Source organism: Terrapene carolina, unplaced genomic scaffold (genome assembly GCF_002925995.2).
Source record: "Terrapene carolina triunguis isolate 2854851 unplaced genomic scaffold, T_m_triunguis-2.0 Scaffold62, whole genome shotgun sequence".
In the NCBI taxonomy this organism is placed as follows: Eukaryota; Metazoa; Chordata; order Testudines; family Emydidae; genus Terrapene; species Terrapene triunguis.
Window position 1 is genome coordinate 35,858,271 of NW_020664413.1, and position 22,229 is coordinate 35,880,499.

Consider the following 22,229-nt stretch of genomic DNA (forward strand, 5'->3'; position numbering starts at 1 on the left):
ACTGTCCTCAGATCTGTGGGCAAAAAAATGGTAATTACAGATTAAAATGATGATTTGCGTATTCAGTTCTGCCTCAGTTTGGGTTTTGCATCTACATGAAGATGCACTGGCAAATTCTAGCCCAGACTGTGAACCTCTTTCTGAATTTCTGAACAATTACTTCCATGAGCAGTTTCTGAGATTCCAGTGAGACTACTCATGTAACTACTCACTAGTGTGAGTAAAAGATTTATAGTCTAACCCCCTGCTGCAAAGTTCTGAAGACCCACTGAAAATCTGTCCCTTATTATAATCATTGGAGCTAGCAAATATATGCAATAAAACTTCAAAACAAAAGTGCCAACTGCTGCTAAAGAACAAGTGGAAAAAAACCCCAAAAGTTAATTTTATCCAAATAAGGAGGGAGTCTTTCCTCTTCATCCCCTTTATATCTAACTTCTGATTCCATTTTAATTTAGAATTAGTTAACCCTTTCAATTCTGATGGATTAATTGGATATGTCATTTGTCTAATTGCACTGCGACAGGACATAAAATATCTTTGTATGTTCCATTTTAAAAAAAAAACTTGTTGCCTTGATCCATGCACAAACTGTCAGCAGTGAAGGGGTTAAAAAATTCTTAAAATAAAGTGCTACCACTGAAATTTGGTATGAACAGTTACCCAGTTGCTTTATTCTTCTCTATGTACGTACTCAATGTAGTTTAGATGGGCATCTGCCCAGTAGAGCTTGTCGTTGGTGTAATCTATGGTGAGTCCATTGGGCCACTCTAACTTGGTAGAGATAATCACCGTCTTGTTCTTGCCATCCATGCCCACTCTTCCAACATAGGCTCGGTCTGCCCAGTCAGTCCAATAAACCTGCCTATTTAAACAACATCCATAGTTAGTTTTGTAGGAAAAGATCCTGGGACAAATTCTAGAAGGTACATTTGCAATATAACACCTCATGCATTAAAACAAAACCCATCCCCCACCTTTGGCGCATTTTTGCAGAATGGGAGGATATGATCCAAATATTCTGTAATTATTCTTACTAACAGATGCAAAATGATAACTTAGCATGGACTTTCACACAAACAGCATGAGACTCTCAAATGGCCTGGTGAAAGGAAAACACTCTGGAAATGTCATACCCATATTTTGGATGAACGACAATAGCTCTGGGATACTGAAAGCAGAAGGTGTTGTTGGAGTCCACACACCGATCCACCAATTTTTTCCGGAATCTGCCATCAAGCTCAGCGACATAGAGACAGTCTTTGTATGCATCCACCCAGTACAATTTTCTGAAATGTTTTATAATGAATATTTTACACACTGCTTTATACAAAATAAAGCACCTCACTTTAATTTCACAGCTTTTTTCTCTCTAGAGTAATGATGAATCCACTGTAATGAAAGAAGAATTAATCAGGACCACATACTTCTCAGTCCTCCAATGTGACCAACATGATAAAAGACAAATGTTGCCAACTGTTGCTCAGGGCTCAAACTGGGTAGATACAAATCCATATGCTGTATTCCCACCTTTCCCGAGCCATGTGCCACATTGCCCTATCCTCTCCTCTGACATTGGCACCACTGGCCAATTACTGCTACTGGTGCCAAATTCAAAACTGTAGCTGGTCAACTGGGGAATAAACCCCGCATCTCAGGCAGCTGCCTGCAGCACATGGCCAGCACAGGGTGTCACTACTGCTCCTTTTCCTCCCCTCTTCTCTTACCAAGAAATGGCAACAAGGAGATGGCCTTGAGAGGGGCCAGGAAGGGAGACGTACAATGCCCTGGGTCATGAGTGGGGTTGCAGGTGGGGCTGCCATAAGAATCACCATCTTTCCCTCCCTCCCTGATCTCTGCTCTCACCAAACGAAAGGAGTGAAAAAATATGCATGGTTATAAAGTACTGTCACTTATGGAGACAAGGGTAACACTCTGGGTAAGACCTCTGTTGTAAGAATCACTCATCACAGCACACCCAGAAAAATCTGGTTCTCAAATGGCACTGTTAATGAAGTTTCCCTGGTTAATAAGAGTATTTTTAAATATAAAAATTCAGGTTTTATCAATTGTCTTTGCTTGCTTGGTTAATATATCCCTCCCAGTCAAGACGTTTCCTATCACATCAGAGAGGTGGATCTTCTATTAATTATTCTTATTCTTATTACTATTATTAAACTTGGTCCATTAACATAAATGTTCAAAAGTCTCTGCATTACCGTGGTGCCTTTATTGCACATTTTGACTATAAGAATCCCAGGCTAGAACATGTTTTGTTGCTAGCAGAACTGAGAATAGGGCTAGGAGCCAGAAACTTTCTAATCATGCTCTGCAACTAGCTTGCTGTGTGTGTTTGCTAAACCTCTCTCGGTCTGGCTTCCCCATCACCAAAACAGGAATAACACAATGTACCCATCTCACATGGCTGTTGTGAGGATTAATTAGTGAATGTTTGTACAGTGTTTTGAAAATATAAAGCACCCTATAAGAGCTAAGTAGTATTATGAATAATTATTATTGACATTATTAGGATACTGTTATACTGGGTGTATGGTATGTGGGTTGAAAACCAGTCCCAAACAAGTTTCTGAAATCATATTTTTCACATTAAAAAAGCATAACTTCCTTAATAGCTCAGAAAAGCTAAAAACATTTTCTTACCTGCCAACCCAGTCCACAGCAATACCTTCCCCATTTGGCACATCATCACTTATTACTGTCTCCTTGTTTGTCCCATTTAGGAACATTCTTTCAATGACCTTCCTCCCCACATCAATCCAGTACAACCTCTTTTCCACCCTGTCAAAGTCCAGTGCCACCACATTTCTTAGTCCTTGCAAAATGAGAGAGTAAGACTGGCCATCTGCTGTGAGATTTCTCAGATAGTAACGGTTGCTAAAAATAAGGTAGGGGGAGATATTACTATTTTGCCGGCAACTTTTTCCATCAGGCTCACGGAGGTAGCCTGGAGCGCACTTACAGATGTAGGAGCCAGCAGTGTTCTCACAAATCTGACTACATACTGATGGCGTTTCATTGCATTCATCAATATCATCACATGTCCGTTTATCGGACATGAGTCTGTGTCCAGTATGACAAGAACAATAGAAACTAGTCAGGGTGTCTGTGCAATTATGATCACATCCGCTGATTGAAGGGTCATTACATTCATTAATACCTGTGGTACAAAAACAAAAACATTCTTATTCAAGCAACTGAGTTACCCAGAAAACAATGCAGCCCCTATCCAAAGTATTCATAAGAGTCAACATCATGACAAGTGGGCAACAACTTTTGTTCCAAAAATACCAAAATATTCTAAATCTTGGGTGGTTACAATTGAGTTGCCAGGGGCAGATCCTCACCCAGTGTAAATTATCATGCTTCACTGAAGTCAATGGGACTATGATAATTTACACCAGTGGCGGATCTGCCCCCAAATTCTGTCAGTGCAGAATAGTATTATTTCTCAGAAAGGAATACATATATATAGTTATAACTATTTATCTGGCATATTTTCATATCTAAAATCTGTGGTGATATATTCATTCTATTTACCAAGTACTGGCTAATTTTCATGGCTTAAGTATATGAATTGATGTGCTATATTTAAAAGATAGCATATTGTGTCATGATTTAATAATTAATAAGTGTGCGATATATGTATGCATTCTTCATACATCTTATTGGCAAGTCCAGATGGAACATGTATCATCTTAATTAACCTGCTGACTTAATTTTTTTTAAATTGTCTAGAATGTGTAAAATAAAATATCAGAACCCTAATCCCCTACCCCCAACACTCCACACGTACCGCATCCTTTTTCATCGCTATTATCAAAGCAATCATCCAGCCGATTGCAGATTTTAACCATTTCAATGCAGTTTCCATTGTCACATTTAAAATGATGGGGAGAGCAAGTTGCTTCTGGTGTACTACAGAGGTGTTCCAGCTCATCAGATTCATCCCCACAATCATTATCCCCATCGCAGATGTATGCCTTTGAAATGCAGCGCCCATTTTGACATGTGAACTGGTGCTGTTGGCAGGGCTGATAGATGCACCCTCTCTCGTCGCTGCTATCACCACAGTCATTCCGCCTGTCACACCTGGAAAGAAAGGTGGTGTTGTTAAACACATAAAGATAGTGACCGTTGGATGGACGGAGAAGTAGATACACACCTGGTCATGCAAATCCTTACTCCCAACAGTACCCCGTTACTCACATGAATAGTTCAAATGAAATCAAAATGTATTCATGCAAGTACAGCTATTGAAGAAACCAGTGAAACTCCTCCCATTAAAAGTAACTGTGCCCAGAAGTACAGGTTTAATGCCATCGGTAGGCTGTGGTAATATTAAAATACTCAAGCATCCCAGAGGTTTTAAAATAAAAACTTACATGTGAATGCACTGCACATAAATTATTTCACACTTAAATGTAATCCTATTTAATGACGAAGTAAGTATAAAAACTGAAATGAATTCATTCCTTCATTTGAAACTATTTGCAAGGCTTTTGTACTGTTGCTGAAGTACATACAGACCTGTAAGAATTTCGGATGCACAATCCATTGTTACATGTGAATTCATTTTCAGTGCAAGACCGTCGCGTGCAGTTTTGATGTTCATCGTAAGCATCACTGCAGTCAGCATCTCCATCGCAGACCCACACCTGAGGGATACACCTCCTCAGGGGGGGCCTATTGTTCACACATGTAAACTCAGTGGCTGTGCAGCTGCGGTTTGCTAAAATAAAACACATTTGCTAAGTAACTGAAGTAGAGTTATTTTCATTTTACATGTATAAAATATGCATTCCCCATTCACATCTAGGCATGTGTAGCAGAAATTTCATGCAGAAATTCATTCAAATGCATCTTATCCATTGCAAAAAGCCAGATTTATTCCTGGTGTATCTCCACTGACTGCAGCTATGTGTGGAGGGTAGTGTCGTGCCCCACAATGCCCCAGGGAGAAGCAGCATTCCTCCCAGAGCTCCCTGGTAACCCCTGCTGTTACACCCCTTCTGCGGATGCAGCATTCTTTCCCTTGGTGCCAGGCCAGTGCATCAGGAAGCAGAGCTAAGACCCTGCCTCTCCCTACTCACTCCTTTGAGATGCTTGTTCCCCAGAGGGCAAATCAAGGGAGCCAATAACTGCTAAAGGGCACAAGGAAGAGGGCCAGGCTTCCTGCACTTCTTCTCTTTGTGCATCCACTAAACAGCCTGGCACAACCTGACCCTCTGCTCTCCAGCTAATAGGATTTCTACTGGAACTTTGCTGACATTAATACCGGATACTGATTCACAAGAAAAGATGTACTGCCATGATCAGGCACTATATATGTTGAAGTTGTTACTGCAGTCTGTGTTAAACAAACACACCGTGTTAATTTCATCTCAAAGCAGTTTATAATTCAAGGCTATTGAATGGAACGGGACAAAATGAGAAGGGATTTTTTTTATTAGAATTTTAATTCCAAAAATGTAGAACAAAATAAGGAATTATACAAAATAGTCTGACAGAAAAAAAGTTATGTCATGCAGACTGTTCAGTAAATCTATCTTGGTCTGAAAGCCAGTGGGCTGCCCCTAGCACAGGAGTGGGCAAACTACACCCCATGGGCCAGATTTGGCCCGTCAGGGCTTTGGATCCGGCCCGCGGGATTGCCCCCCGTGGGCCCGCAAGCCGGCGCCGCTCTGCAGAAGTGGCCGGCACCACTTCCGTGGGGCCCCCGGGTTGGGAGGCAGAGGGCTCCGTGCGTTGCCTTTGCCTCCAGGCACCGCCCCCCACAGCTCCCATTGACCGGGAATGGGGAACCGTGGCCAATGGGAGCTTCGAAGGAGGTACCTGGAGGCGCAGCAAGGGCAGCGCACGTGGAGCCCTCCGCCCCTCCTCCCCCCCACCAGGGGCCGCAGCGCTTCCTGGAGCCGAGCTGCACGGCGCAGCGTGGGGCCAGGGCAGGCGCCGGGCCGGAGCCCGAACCCCGCCTGCATTCAACCACCCAACTCCCTGCCCTAAGCTGCCTGCCTGCAACTCACACCCCTCCTGCACTCCAACTCCCTGCCCAGAGCCCCCTCGTACACCCTGCACCCCACCTGCACCCCAACCCCCTGTCCTGAGCTCCCTGCTGCACCCCGCACTCCTTCTGCACCCCTGCCCTGAGCCCCCTCAGTACACCCCGCACCCCTCCTGCACCCCAACCCCCTGCCCTGAGCCCCCTCCTGCACTCCACACCCCTCCTGCACCTCTGCCCTGAGCCCCCTCCTGCACTCCGCACCCCTCCTGCACCCCAACCCCCTTCCCTAAGCCCCTTCATGCACCCCACACCACTCCTCTGCCCCAATCCCTTGCCCTGAGCCCCTTCCTGCACACCTCAATCCCTCCCGCACCCCAATCCCCTGCCCCGGCCCTGCATACAATTTCCCCACCCAGATGTGGCCCTCAGCCCCAAAAGTTTGCCCACCCCTGCCCTAGCACAATACTTTATTTGTATTAGACACCTACCACAGTTATGTCTTTGATCTTCATCACTCATATCCCCACAGTCATTATCACCGTCACAGATCCAGCTTGCTGGGATACATCTGCCATCATCACACCTGAACTGGTTACTTGAACAAGTCCGCACATGGGACACTTAAAAAATGAATAGAATTACTCTGCTTGTTAAACTAGCCTGCACCGTTGTAATAACCTACTAATTGAAACATTCTTTAGGACAGGTTTACTCCAGTGAAATGTAAGAGGAAAGCTCAAAAATTAGAACCTAGGTCAAATCACACTTGCTGAGATAAGATGAACACCACTTCTCCGTGCCCCATTTTCTCTTTCTGGTCAATTACATTAACAACCCCTACAAACACATTACTGCTTTGATTATTAGTATGTCAATCTTGTTATTCATCAAAAGTAGACTGTTAAGGAAATCTGAAATTAGGAAACTTGGTAAACTTGAAGCAGGCATCAAATCTAACATGAATTCAACAGTCCTGACAGTAACCGTACTAATTTTACTATGTACGTTTATAATTGCTTGTTTGTAATCAGGGGCTGAGGTTTTTGGAGCAATCCAGAGACCTTTTAGACAGGTCTTAATAAGGTTGAAGGTGTGTCAGTTTGAATTCCTCCAAAAGCAGGCATGTGTCTCAGAGCTCTAGAAATGCAGGCAAAAAGTCACAATCATTTCTACGTTTGAAATCAAAAGGTGTAGTTTTTATTTTAATAAATACATTGCTAGTAATAAACCAACAGTACATTACCAGCTATCACTTGAATTTCTCATACCTCATGAAATGTGGAGAATGAGACATTTTCATCACAAGACATCAGCCCATTTTCAATCACAAGAAAATCCTATTCTCCTGTTACAGTACCAGTTTTTTCCACTGATATCTGCCACATTGTACTCTACTCGTTTCCCAGTGATTTTGGTCTTCCTCCTCTTCCGCCCTATGGAGAAAATACCTAGCTTCTTCCCCATTTCCTTCTCCCTTCCCTTTCTTATTTCCCTGTTTACTCTAATCAGTTTCCATCCTGCATACAGGACCTGATTATTCCAAGGAATTATGGGACACTCAGAATCCTAGAATGCTCCAGTCTCACACTATCTGAAGTTTCAGAGTAGCAGCCATGTTAGTCTGTATCCGCAAAAAGAACAGGAGTACTTGTGGCACCTTAGAGACTAACAAATTTATTTGAGCATAAGCTTTCGTGGGCTACAGCCCACTTCATCGGATGCATGCAGTGGAAAATATCTGAAGTGTAGCCCTCTCTCCACACCTTTTTCCCCAAATGTCGGAGCGCATATGCACTCTTCATGTCCAAGACCATTCCAAAATACAGGCTACCCCACATCAGCCAATTCACCAACACTGTTGTTTCAAAGGAGAAAGGAATGGTTTTCATTTACGAGTAATCAATCATGATAGCTAAGAGAATTCGCATTCCACACAGAGCTTTTGTGATGCAGCCACTAAGACAGGGTCAGGCAAACTTTTTGGCCTGAGGGCCGCATTAGGTTTCATAAATTGTATGGAGGGCTGGGTAGGGGAGGGGGTTGTGGCTCGGCCCCCACCTCCTATCTGCCCCCCCCCCGGACTCCTGCCCCATCCAACCCCCCCGTTCCCTGTCCCCTGATTGCCCCCGGACCCCCGCTGCCACATCCAACCCCTCCTCTCATTCCTGACGGCCCCCCCGGGACCCCTACTCCATCCAACCACCCCTTCTCCCTGTCCCCTGCCGCCCCATCCAACCCCCCCCCTTCCTGACTGCCCCCCAGGACCCCTGCCCCCATTCAACCCTGTTTCCCCCCGACCACCATCCACACCCTCGCCCCCGACCACCACCCCGAACTCCCCTGCCCTCTATCCAACCTCCCCTGCTTGGATGTGGCCTGTGGGCCATAGTTTGCCCACCCCTGCACTAAGAAATAAATTGAAACTACAGGCTCATATCAACCAAGCCACTGAACAGGCCTTAAAATGTTTTTCCAGTTACTACCAGCCTGGACTGGATTTGTACTGCTGATCTAGAAGAGAAATTATTTATTTCCCATAACCAATTTCCTGAGCCATCCCATTCCCCAGAACAGTTCTCTTTTAACTGCACACTCACCACAAGAGGCGGGTTCATCAGAGCCATCAGCACAGTCTACTCCTTGATCACAGTACCAATGAGCAGGAATACAACGTCCAGATGTACAACGAAACTCACTATTTGTGCAAGTCAGTGAGACTGGAAGAAAAAACCTATGTATGACTTCTTTCTTTTTGTTACCCTTCCAACTTGTTTTAAGTTGCTTTTGAGTCCATGATACGCAAAAACATTATAGACCCCAAAAAAGAAAAAGAAAAAATTATGCTAGCAAGGATGCCCTTTCATATTCTATCTACAGAGCTTTTTGTACAATCTAGCTGCTCTTTCCATTCAACTACTGGGTCAAATTCTCTCCTTAGACAAGTACGTGCAGCTTCTATTGTTGCATCCACTTATGGGAATGCAGAATGTGCCCCTAGTATAAGATTCCACAGAGCAACTAGAGAGCAAAGCACATTGTACATTTATAGTTGAGATGAGACTAAGATGATTTTCACTTTAAGAATAATAGGAAAAGGGAATTCTACAAGCCAGTAATCTGCTGTTTGGACTTGATCTTGTTATCTTCACTGTTTCCCTACAACTAAGGAATTCAGGGGCATTGAATGTATTGCTCATTAACACCCTTGAGTTGTTTCAGTTTCCCTTTTGTCCCTCTCTTCCTCCCACTTTCCCTTTATCTCTTTTTCTTCCACAGTGCACTACACTTTTGCCTTCTCTCACCCGCTCTCCATGCAGAACACCCATCAGTAATATAGCAGCACTTCCAAGATTTATGATACAAAGGGACGGAAGCACATCCTTCATTAGCAGCACAAGACTTACAATTCCTACTGGTTGGCAAAGGTGCCAAAATTTCTTCCTGTCACACATGCTCCACCCCTAAAATGACCATATTCTGTGGGCAAAAGCTGGGCTTGTATTTTAGAAAGATTGGGTGAAAGACCATTCAATTCAATGTAGATAACTATGAGATAATGACAACCCACTCAATCACTACAAAGTACAGAGCAGTGGTAGTAAACATACCTCGTACACTTTATAAATTGATCTGGGATACCTTAAACATGGAAGGAAATACATACAACCAACTTCTATGCTAGCAAACAAAGATCTGGTAGTTATGACTGAGAGAAAACTAGATGCTTTTACACAGTACTTAGAAGCAATAATAAAAGACTAAATGTTTTCTAGAATATATAAACACTTCAGAGAAGTAAAACAAACTATAGTCTAGATTGTGTAAACCAAAGTATTGAGCAAAAGAAAGAGGAAGTTATTCTAGCACTAAGGGACTGGCGAAGGCACATTCAGAATAGTGTGCTCAATTCTGGTAACCTTGAAAAATATGATGTAGATCAGTGGTTTTCAACCTTTTTTCATTTGCGGATCCCTAAAAAATTTCGAATGGAGGTGCAGACAACTTTGGAAATCTAAGACATAGTCTGCAGACCCCCAGAGTCCGCAGACGACAGGCTGAAAACCACTGATGTAGAAGGTACAGCAAAGAATAACCAGAATGGATAAAGGATCCTTGAAATACTAAACAAAAAAGATAGAGAAATTATGCCTGATTTCATTGGGAAAAGCTGAGACTACATAAATGGTGAGCACATTATGGTACATATACCTCATAAACCTCAGGGAGTATAAAGAACAGATGTTACAAGAACATTTGAGCTTGTACCAAAGGCACCAGAGGAATGAATTACTGAAGTGAAGAAAGGTGATTAGGGCACTATAGCTCAGTGGTTTGAGCACTGGCCTGCTAAACCCAGGGTTGTGAGTTCAATCCTTGAGGGGGCCACTTAGGGATCTGGGGCAAAATCAGTACTTGGTCCTGCTAGTGAAGGCAGGGGGCTGGACTCGATGACCTTTCAGGGTCCCTTACAGCTCTATGAGATAGGTATATCTCCATATATTTACTTACCACAATGAGTGGGGCTCTCATCACTCATGTCTCCACAGTCGTTATCTCCATCACACAGATATGTTCGAGGAATGCAAATGTTTGTGCTTCGACATTTTGTAAAACCAGACTGGCAAGTGCGTTCAGCTTTAAGAGGGAAAGAGAAAGAAAATGTTTAGAACATTTTTATCCCACTAAACTGTATCATTTGAAAGAAACACAATGTTGTTAAAATAAAATTTACTCTGGAGTAAATTTTCAGCGTCTTATATAAGTTTTAGCTAAGAGACTGCCACTATATCACTGTTCACGCAAAAGAAACACAAAGTGGCTCTAAAAAACACTAGAGGGAGCTAAAACAGTCACAAAACTAGGTGTCTGTTTTCCTCAAAGTTAAATCAATAGTAAATTAATACAAAATAGATTTTTTACATATTTTTCTGGGATATTTTCTCTTGATTAATGGCTAAACGTGGATGTCTTGAGAAGCTACAAAGAGAGATGGGCAAATAACTCAAAATGTTTTCCACTCATTTTTGTTCAAATGTTGATATGAATTACTTGGGGCCGTGCTCATGACTGTGTCCTGCTGCTCTCTGTGAACATTCAGGCAATTAAGTTTTACTGGCAAAAATGTTGGCAGAATGCATTTTCAAAGTAGCATGTGCTGGTATTCACAGAAACCATATTGTAAATTCACATGAACATATATTCATATTGGAAGTGCTTGTACATTCAACCAATTGGGGCAGAAATAATACCATGTGAATTATGTGACCAACCACAAATAAGCAACATAGCTGAACTTTCGAATACTTGTGATAAATCCATAGAGTAAACATTTCAAAATTTTAGAAAAATGCAAGTTACAAGTACATTCCAGAAAATCACAATATACCAACAAATATAGCAAGCAGAAAAAGGGGTTACCTTAACTGAATACATTTCTCAACATGAATTATTTGCTCAGCTCCAGTTATGAATGTTCCATAAGAGAACCTCCTACTGACCAGAAGGGCTGCTTAGGCTGATTAGCCACGTTACTGGTCAATATTGATTTAACTGCATTTTGTATTTTATTGAAAATACTACTCATTTCCAAAAACAATTCTGTTGATTTTGAAATGAACACTTAACTAATGAAACATTTCCACTTTTTTAGCAATATAAAGCATACATATTAAAGAGTAAAAGTAACTCTGCAGTAACATGCATAATGCAGGTGATTAAAGCTATTGCAATTAACACAGTAAGAATGATATAAAACTTTATAGCATAAACCCACTGCACAAATTTGGGTCCCAACCTTGTGAAGACTTACATAAAGATATAATGCACCATGAAGAGCCCTGTTGAACTGAATGGGACTATTCACAGCACACAAAGTGAAGCACATGCATAAATCTTTCCAGGGTTGGGGACGTACAGAGGACAGGCTATTTTTAATAATAAAATAAAATATCTATGCTCTCATATTGCTCATAAATATTTTAATTACTGTTTTGTTTCAAAATAGTATAAAGCAGAATATTGTTAAAATAAACCAATCGTGTCAAGAGAAGTCACTTGTTCTCTTTTGCGGATAGCTTCATTATTCTTCACAAGCAAAAATATTTGCCTCTTCTTTGGTTTAAAGAGTCAGATCCAAATATACAATAGGTAGTTATGATGAACTTACGGCAATTTCTCTCATCTGAAGTGCCATTATCATAACAGTTGTTTACACCATTGCAGACGTATTCAAGAGATATACACCTTCCATTATTGCAAGTAAATTCTGTGTGGGAGTCACAAGTTCGGAACAAGCAGCCCACCTCATCGCTGTTGTCTCCACAGTCATTGTAGTGGTCGCAGCGGTAGTGATAAGGTACGCACCTCCCATTGCCACAGGTAAAAGCTGTTGGCTGACAGGTATGGAAAGCTAAAAGGGGATAAAAACAGGGAGGAAAAGTCATGGATACAATGTAAACTTAATTCTTTGACAAATGTAGCAAAGGAAAACGCGCTTCACTTTTACCTGCCAGGGCAAACATCGCTGCAAAACGGACTGCATGAAAAGTAAAATACACATTTTGAATTAGACAAAGTCAAAAGGTAAAGTAGGATAAACATGATTTAAAGTTAAAGGCATGCCTATAAATCCTTTCTTGTTTCTAATGCAAATTTGTTGTCATAATACACATGAAGATACAGACGCAAAATCGGAAAGCAGGCAGGAGCCCGCTCCAAATTACTACCACATGACTCAATCCCATTGCCACCAAACCAATGGGGAAAGTGCCACTGATGTCAGTGGGAGCAGGACTGAGCCCTGTGTCACTTTCGAACACAGTTATTAAAACACTTACCACACACACTTTCCAGCTCATCGCTGCCATCCCCACAATCGTTATCATTGTCACATTTCCACCGCTCTGAGATGCATCGTCCATTAAGGCATGTGAAGAGCCCTCCATCACACCTGGTACCATTGTCCACAATACAGTGCTTGTTATTATTGGCTAAATACCAGTGACCTTCAGAAGGACACTGACACTCTGCACCAGTAGGACCTGCATACATTTGAAACCAAACAAACAAACAAACAAAAAAAGATGAGCATATCAACACATTAAGGTAAGCCTTCCATAAAATTATTCACAGCTACAACATTCATTATTCTTTGCTGAACTATAATAGCTAGCTGTGTTGTATGTGTCAGCCTTTTAAATAAGCAAGGCTACTGGGTCAGATGCTGATTTCAGTACACCTGTATCAATCCACTTAACTGAACGGCACTTAACTACGGCTGGAGTAACTGAGCTCAAAATCTGGTGCACTGATTTATAATATTTGTTTGCCATAAATACCATGAGATCTCTGGGCTGTTCTCAGTGTGCTAATAGGTGCACTTTTGGGGTCCAAGTGAGAAAGTATCCTGTCGTCAAAAATTAAGGCCACACCAGCTGAAGATCTGGCCCTTAAGACTGGAAACCATTAGACTAACTTTGTTCATATTGAAGTCAATGGGAGTTTTCCATTTGCCTCCAGGCCAACTGTGAATGGGAGATAAGTGCTTAGGTGCTTTTGGAAATCCCACTAGGCACCTATCTGCATCTTTAGGAGACTTTAAAAATCTTGCCCGGGGTGCTTTTAAAAATCCCTCCCCTAATATATTTTACAGTCTCAGCTTGTGCCAAACTTGTACAACATTATCAACTTATTAAACCCACTCATTTTCTATTGGAAATTGGGATTTCAATTGCCAAAGCTTTTAAAATAACACAACAAAACAGATGGAGATTGTACGGCAAGGGGTTCTGAAAGAGTCTGGAAAATAATGGTAACGGAAATATTTTGTAATACCATGTGATGAAGAAATCCAGATTATGATGACATTTTAAATTTGCAGCATGAAGTATTTAGTGCTGTGGTACCATTCTGAGGTCCCAGTGTAATCTACTGATAAGTATGTATTATAGGCCCCCTCTGTGCCGAATCCATAGAGGACAGGCGTCCGGTACAGCCCCAGCTAGAGTGCTTTAGCTCTAACTGTAGCAGCTCATGTAGTTCAATCCCGGATGTGTCAGCCAAAATGGCAGCTGTCACATTAGCACAGAAAATTCAGTTTGTACAGTCTGGACCTCAATGAGATATATTTTAGTTTAGACCAGGAATGGGCAACTGTAGGCATAGGGGAAACAACCTGCCCACCAGATCATTTTATTTGGCCTGTTCATAGGCAGCTGGTAAAAATATTATTTGGGGGGGGAATGAGCAGGGGCGTAGCCCTGGGTGGGCCATGGCCCAATCAAGTAGCACCCAGGCCCACCCAAATCTGAGCACCAGACACAACCACTTAAAGTGAGAGCGGTTACAGGGAGTACGAGAGGAGCAGAGTACCGGACTGGGAGCAGGAGCCCAGGCACTGAGTCGCAACACCACTCATTGGCCCAACCACCTCTCTGTCACTCATGCAGGGGAGGGCTCATGTCACCCGGCTTTGGTTCCTGCCTTCCCATTGGCTCCCATCTTCCACAGCCAAGCTATCTGTCATCAGCCCTGACCCCTCCTAGCCGTGGGCGAGTCAGGGCACATTTCTGCCAACGGGGAGGCAGTAACGAGTGCTGGATGGTGTAATGGCAAAGCCCCTTCCCTGCTGACATGACAGATGGGGGCTGGGCCAAATTTAAGTGGCATTGCGACTCAGTGCATGGTCTCTGCCGTCACTCTGTTCCCCCTTAAACACAGGCTCCCCAACATGCGGAACCCATACACCAGGCTCCAGCTCTGGCCCATGCCACCCAGTTCTGGTTAGTTCCTCCCGGTTGGCAGAGGTGTACCCTGCTCCCACCCACTACTGTGGGAGGGGGCTGTCCAAAACCTGATTGGCTCTCAGCTCCCAAACAATCATCCCAGGGGGAGAGAGTAACTGGAACTTGGTGGCATGGTGCAGAAAGGCTGATGGGGAAGCAGAGCCAAGCAGAGTAGTATGAGGCAGCAGCAACTTTACTAAAAGACGGTGCCCCTCAGTGACCCGGCTCAATCTTCAAAAAAAGTTCTGTGTGGCCTGCTCAGGCTTTTAGGATATTTTGTGGTGCTCTGCTACCTTAAAGTTGCCCATTCCTGGTTTAGGTGAATAAATATTTCAGCCATTCCCAAGTAATTTTTAAACCTAGCACTCCCCCATACTGTGAATTCTGCTATAGTCAACATTATCATCAAACATAATAGTTTACCTGGTGCACAGATGTGACTGCAACCGCCATTAAATTGGTTGCAAGGATTGATGCACTGTTGTTGCTTACTTTTTGACCAAACATGAATATCCATTGGTCTTTGTGGCAGATTCATGATCATTACTATCTGATCTGAGCCATCGTATTTGTTAGCTCGGTAAATACTTCTGGTATTCCAATCTGTCCAGTAAATGTGCTGATCAAACAAGGTCATGGCAAATGGATATAGAGCAGTACTAACGATTACTTCACGATTGGAACCAGAAAGGGAGCATCGCTCAATCTTCTGTCTAAAATAAATAAGGAAATACTAAAGCCTTTGAACTTTTACAGATACCAGTACATACTTAATTACACTCTGTGACCAGTTCCCACCAATTAAATACTGGAGCATATTTAATTAAGTTTTGTTATTAAATACAGTTTGAGGTCTCAGGGGCTTTTCAAACTACTGGCTCAATAATGATGCAAAGTAATGACTTTGAAGCACTAATAAAATAATGTACCAGAAGCAATTATTTTTTAGAAGAAAACATTTAAGCAGCTCCACTACACATAACCAAAATGAGCACAAATTTCATGACAGAATTCTTTCCTTTGAAAGGACTCAAAATTCATGTAGCCTTGCACTAGGAGTACAATGGCACCATGAAAGGGAAAGATACTGTCTTTTTAGTTGCCACTACTGAAGACCCAAATTCATGTTACCAGGAAATACATAGCAGATCACGTACAAAATAAATACATAAACCTATGTGCTAAGTTTCCCATGAATAAATATATGAAAGAAGAAGAGTTGCTATAAAATAACCACAAATTCTTCTCTGTTGACCTTGGAGTTCAGGCTCCCCTCTGCAACGATGAGCAGAACTAACAGAAGCAGGACCTCCGGGGTCCACAGGAGATACAGGCTCCAACCCTACAGATCCTGTGGCAAGCAACATCCCTGTTCCATACTGTCTACCCATCCTATCCCTAGCAGCACTATTGACCCACCTGCACCTGCTTCCAGTGGAGGTCAGATAGTGCTGCTTCAGGAAGAATCAATTTATGCTACAGTTGCCGGTGCATTATTATGTAAAATCATTTTATCAGGCCACAAATGTTTGCAGCACTTAAGGCACAGAGTTAAACAAGTTCCCTGCCTCACAGAGATTACAGTCCAAGCAGACAAGTCACACAAGAACAAAACACGAGAGTACAGAAAAAGGAGGGTGTGGAAAGATTGTTGGCAGGAAGGATGACAAAGTAGGAAGGATTTCTAGAAGAAATGCATTTTGAGGAGGGATTTCAAGGAGGAGAGAGAAAGTGCTTGGTAAAAAAGGAGCATGGTATTGCTAGAAGCTGCGAGTGAGAAGAGAAAAAGGGAGCAGTGAGGAGAAAATACTGGGTGGAGTGTAGGGGAATTAGAGAAATTAGAGCAAATGTGAAGAGTGTACTACGCCCCGGGTAGAGGCTGCTGCCTCACTCCATGTCCCAGCATTCTGGTGATCAGACAACCCAATGAGGTGTTCTATACACATGGCAGGGCTTTGGTGACAGGAGACAGAAGGTCATGTGAGTTCTGCTCCTCTCCTTCAAAGATGCGCCTGTGCGATTGCCGTGCTTTTGTTCCTTTCTTCACAATGCAGTTAAAGGGAAGACAAGGCCCATCAAGGCTGCATACACAGAAATACAGGTAGCAAAGTTATGTTTGTGTGTAGACTGTCAATGGAACAGAAAGGTTTTCTGAAAATTACACTGTAAACAATAACATTCCCCATGTCCAGAGGGGGGTTCAATGTTGCAGCTCCAGGACTAAGTCCCGCCCTTCAATTTAACACCCAGAAGAGCTCTTCCAAAGCTGTAGAAGCATGCAGGTAACCAATCATTAGCATTAAGTGAATAACATGAACTTACATTAGCTAATCTTTGGGCAATTGTATGTTTAAGTCTCCCTTAGAGAAACATTTCAATTGTTACAAATTGCATTCTGGTCATTCACTAGACTACTAGGGTAGGCTGAATGAGGAGAGAAGCTGCTGACAGAAAGAAAATTATCATGTAAGAAATTTCTCCTTCTGCTGCTTGGCTTCTCTCCTCCTTCATCACTAATGGGAAGTAACGAGCAGTGAATCACAGAAGTGGAGGAAGGGACGATAAAGCAGAATTTTAATTATTATTACAAGATGAATAATATGCAGACATACAAGTTATCCCATATAAAGCAAAAGCTTTGTAATTTAAGGAATTTTGTGGGAACCAACCCAGTAGCACCTTCCTACCAAAAGGCTCCCTCTGCAGAGCAATGAAAATCTATTTTGCAGATGAGGCTCAGACACTTTTCCCCACAATGCCAATAGGGACCTTCCGAGGGCACCTTGATTCGTACTCCATAAATAGTCTCCCAGATGCCCAGGATGTCAACTGGTGAAGGATTTTAATGTCTTGCCTGCAGCAAGTTTGAGGTCCTAAGGCCATGGCATTTTGGATAGAATAAGACGTTTTGGGAATGCCCATTTATGCCACAACTTTCCAAGGGAGTGTAAGGACTGGAACAAAATAATGGAAACACTGTTTCACAGGAGTTGTGGAAAGATGAACTAATCTTGGTCAGAATTATTTCTGGAGCTACAAGAATAACCTTTTCCACTTGACAACAGCTATGTCATTCTTGCACAGATAGAGGAACTAATTCCAACCCTGTCTTTTGGAAGTAATGGCAAGAAGAAAAGCTGCACACAAGCTTGTCTTGTTTGGCCAGTCTGATGAATCTTGACACTTGACAATACTCAGTGGAGAGTCTGGTGTACCTCCATAAAGAACACTGCGAGGGCTGGTATACACCTTTTTATGGTATTTGGTTGCTGGATTCTGACCAGCCATCTGGGAAAACCTGTAGTGTAGCTCAGATCACCAGAACTTTGTGATTATTATTGTTTGTAGTAAATTAGTGGCCAGGGCCCCATTTGCTGGACACAGTACAAACAAATAACAAAGAGACCATATTTGCCTCAAAGTGCCTTCTGTTTCCCCTCACACCTGAAATGAAATTTGACCTAATAAATTTCCCTGGTTAAATTCTGTCTGGATACCAAAATGTATCAATGAGACTAATGGAGAAACCCTGCGGAACTGCACTTCTCTTCCCATGCCCAGGCTATTAACTGTAGGTTGTCCAGTGTCCAGCAGTCTTTCAGCAGGTGTAATGGAGGTTCCTCAGTTGTCTATCAAATATAAAGTACCTTCTGACCCATGAGGTTTAGGACTTCAACTCTCCTTTTTCCTCTTTTCCACATCCTTTATGTGAACTGTCTTGAAAGGCAGCAGACTTTTCTCTGCCCGTGACATTATTTCCATTGTCACAGAGAAACTTTGACCTCTGGTTATTCCCTGGTTTTGGAAGGGGTATAATTAAGACTACGTTTTAGTCACAGATATTTTTAGTAAAAGTTACGGGCAGGTCACGGGCAGTAAACAAAAATTCACAGCCTGTGATCTGTCCATGACTTTTAATAAAAATACCAGTGAATAAAACTTGCCGGGGGCCTGCCCAGGGCCCCTGTGGGTGCTGGGAGTGGCACAGGCGGGGACGGGGGGGGGCTGGATGCTTGGTCGGGGGGCACGCAGCCTGGGACCCCTGCTGGCACTGGGGTGGGCATGGGCGGTGGCAGTGGGGGGGGGCTGGATGTTTGGGGGGGCACACAGCCTGGGACCCCCACTGGTGCTGGGGTGGGCAGGGGCGGCAGCGATGGGGGGGCTGGATGCTTGGGTGGGGGCACACAGTCTAGGACCCCCACTGGTGCTGGGGTGGGCATGGGTGGCAGCAGCGGTGGAGGGGCTGGATGCTTGGGTGGGGGCACACAGCCTGGGACCCCTGCTGACGCCGGAGTGGGCAGGGGCGGCAGCGGTGGGGGACAGGGGCTGGATGCTTGGATGGGGGAACACAGCCTGGGACCCCCGCTGGCGCTGGGGTGGGCACGGGCAGCAGTGGCAGGGGAGGGGCTGAATGCTTGGGCGGGGGCACAGAGCCTGGGACCCCCGCTGACCCCGGGGTGGGCATGGGTGGCAGCAGTGGGGGAGGAGCTGGATACTTGGACGGGGCACACAGCCTGGGACCCCCACTGGCGCTGGGGTGGGCATGGGCAGCGGTGGCAGGGGAGGGGCTGGATGCTTGGGCGAGGGCAGAGAGCCTAGGACCCCCGCTGGCGCCGGGGTGGGCACGGGTGGCAGCAGTGGGGGAGGGGCTGGATGCTTGGGCACGGGCACACAGCCTGGACCCCCGCTGGCGCTGGGGTGGGCACGGGCAGCAGTGGCAGGGGAGGGGCTGGATGCTTGGGTGGGGGTACAGAGCCTGGGACCCACGCTGGCGCCGGAGTGGCTACGGGTGGCAGCAGTGGGGGAGGGGCTGGATGCTTGGGCGGGGGCACAGAGCCTGGGACCCCCACTGGCGCCGGGGTGGGCAGGGGTGGAGGCAGTGGGGCAGGGGCTGGATGCATGGGCGGGGGCACACAGCCTGGGACCCCCGCTGGTGCTGGGAGGTGGGGATTGGCAGGGCCGGAAGGCTCCCTACCTGGCTCCGTGCCAATGGGAGCTGCAAAGCCAGTGCTCTGGGCAGAGGCAGTGTGCAGAGCTGCTGGCCACGCCTCTGCCTAGCAGCTGAGTGAGGGGGATGTCGCCACTTCCAGGGAGCCTCCCAGGTAAGCGCCACCCAGAGCCCACCTCACCCCATCTGAAGCCCCAACCCTCTGCCCCCTCCCATACCCAAACTCTGCTGCTGGCTGGGACGCGGGGGCCCAAGACTGCCCGAGCAGCCACCGGTGCGCCTGATGCAGGGGCTGCTTGAGCTGCCCCTGAGCCAGGCACACCGGCCACTGCAGAAGTCACGGAGGTCACGGAAAGTAAGGGAATCCATGACCTCCGTGGCAAACTCGCAGCCTTAGGTATAAACACTCATGCTTCAGAGCATAAACAAACCTCTAACTAATGGGAGTTAAAACAAAACTTCCCCTGTAGGCAAGTTATTATATAATTTCCCTCTATAGGGTTTCTTGCACCTTCCTCTAAAGGATGTGGTACTGGAACAGGACACCATACTTGATGGATCACTAGTCTGATCCCGCAAAACCAACATTATGGCTGTGTTCAGAAACACCGCTGACAGAGCTGTTGACGTGAACTAAAAGGATGTGCACTCTGAGATATTGGAAATTGGTACAGCTCCAGGGGCGACCTTGAGAGACCTGCATGCTTTCCTTTTTCTGAGTGCAGGACCATAATCCCTGGGTCATCTTGTCTTCCAGGTATGCTTCCGACCCTGCAAGGTTTGCTTTCATAGCAAGTGTGCAAGAGTCTATAGGGAAAACTGAGTTGATTTTCAGCATGTTGTTTGTACTTACCCGCCCACAAGGGGAGATCCAGACGTGATTCAGGAATGGTGGTTAATTTTGTATTACGTCCCCTCAGTGGTACCATGTTCTTAGGAGGACTATCTGGAGACAGATTGTGTGAAATCCCACTTGGGGGATAACACAGATGCTTGGTACTAGCAAACACATTCGCTAGAGACAATTGGTTATGGTTAAGCTCTGCCAGGAAATGATTGATGTAAGAAAGTTTGTACCTTTGTGAATATTTACCGCAATGGTAAAATTACAGTCAGACCCATGCTTATTTTGATCTCTGGTTGAATCATTTTCTGCACTGGGCTCAAAAGATTTTTCTTGATTTTGATCAAGTGGTGGGGCTGAATTTTTTCCAGCAGCTGGCAAATTCTGAGTGAGTCTGTTTCTCTGGACAGAGCACAGGTTGTGATGTTGTCCATGCATGGGCATAGATGTGCTGTGACTATTACCAGACATTTCTTAGGACTCTGGATGCAGACGGCAGACTGAAAGAAAGAGTCTTGTACAGGAAGTTTGATCTCTCATGTACAAATGCTCATGTCATCTTTGTCATGCTGAGGAATTTGTTGGCTTAAGATGAAAAATTTATCTCTGTCTTTCTTGTGGGGAGGGGCAATCTCAAAATTTTGGAGGGTCTGTCTCCTGAATTTTGAACTTCAGGGATCAGCAACACTCAGTGGTTAATTTGTAATGCCAGAGGTGCCAGGGCTCAAACAATTAGGTGCTGGGACTCAAGCAATTTTTTTACTTTCATAACTGATGCGGCAAGCCCAGAGGTGCTGGGGCTATGAACTGCCAAGCCTAGAGGTGCCAGAGCTCAGCCCTGACAAGCCCTGGCACAAATTAAGCACTGGCAACACTGCTGCTGCCCGAAGCAGAGCTCCATGGGTGCACCTGGCAGCTGCATGCCCTGACAAAAGCATGCCGGGGAGGGGGGTGGATCCTGATACAGAGCACCTGTGAGGAGAAAAGCCCAGCAAATGCTCCTTCATGGAGGGAAGGCATTTAAACCCTGGGCTTTATACCACTTGCTCATTAACTACATTAATCACTGCCTTATGAACGGGATGCTTGCTTTTGCCTTTTTGAGGCCAGAGTCTTACTCCGGGGCAGGCTGTGATGGGTTTTCCTCTCTATCAGAATCCTCATGCCCTTGTCTGAGCTCTCCATGATGGAGTCGCAGCTTCAGGCAAGAACTGACACCCTACACAGCTGTCCAATGCAAAGCCCCATCCCCAAGCAGTGCAAGGGTCAGTAGCTTACAGCTGTAGGGCATAGCTCGCCTTCTCCAGCCTCATGCCCTGGCAGAGTGAGGGTCGGCAGCTAGCGGCAGCAGAGCATAGCTTGTCCTCCAAGGCTCCTGAAAAGCTGTGTACAGCACCTCTGGGACTTGGTTCAATGCCTGCAAGGCTTCTCTGCTGCTGTGAGGGGGGAAGGGGGCAAAGGCAGCTGTGGAAGAGACGCTGTACTGGGGAACCCCAAGGGTTAGAGCCTCAATACTCCAGTGACTCCTCACCTCAGGAGGGCCAGAGACACACAGAAGCTGAAATGCAGTCACTATGCAGCATTAAAAAAATTGAAACTTAGAAGACAAAGTGGCTTAGAGAGACTGAACAA

General features: G+C 44.8%; 1 protein-coding gene across 1 annotated transcript in view; it reads right to left on the reverse strand.

Moving 5' to 3' along the window:
* LRP2 (LDL receptor related protein 2) overlaps positions 1-22,229 on the reverse strand; it is a 179,802-nt gene that overhangs the window by 47,461 nt on the left and 110,112 nt on the right. Inside the window, exons 43-53 of the mRNA XM_029910515.1 lie at positions 15,229-15,518; positions 12,859-13,062; positions 12,189-12,431; positions 10,532-10,657; positions 8,620-8,739; positions 6,511-6,642; positions 4,549-4,750; positions 3,815-4,110; positions 2,662-3,178; positions 1,137-1,289; positions 695-865 (exon numbers count right to left, since the gene is read on the reverse strand). Of these exons, the coding sequence (XP_029766375.1) occupies positions 695-865; positions 1,137-1,289; positions 2,662-3,178; positions 3,815-4,110; positions 4,549-4,750; positions 6,511-6,642; positions 8,620-8,739; positions 10,532-10,657; positions 12,189-12,431; positions 12,859-13,062; positions 15,229-15,518 (2,454 nt within the window). The remainder of the gene's footprint in view (positions 1-694; positions 866-1,136; positions 1,290-2,661; positions 3,179-3,814; positions 4,111-4,548; positions 4,751-6,510; positions 6,643-8,619; positions 8,740-10,531; positions 10,658-12,188; positions 12,432-12,858; positions 13,063-15,228; positions 15,519-22,229) is intronic.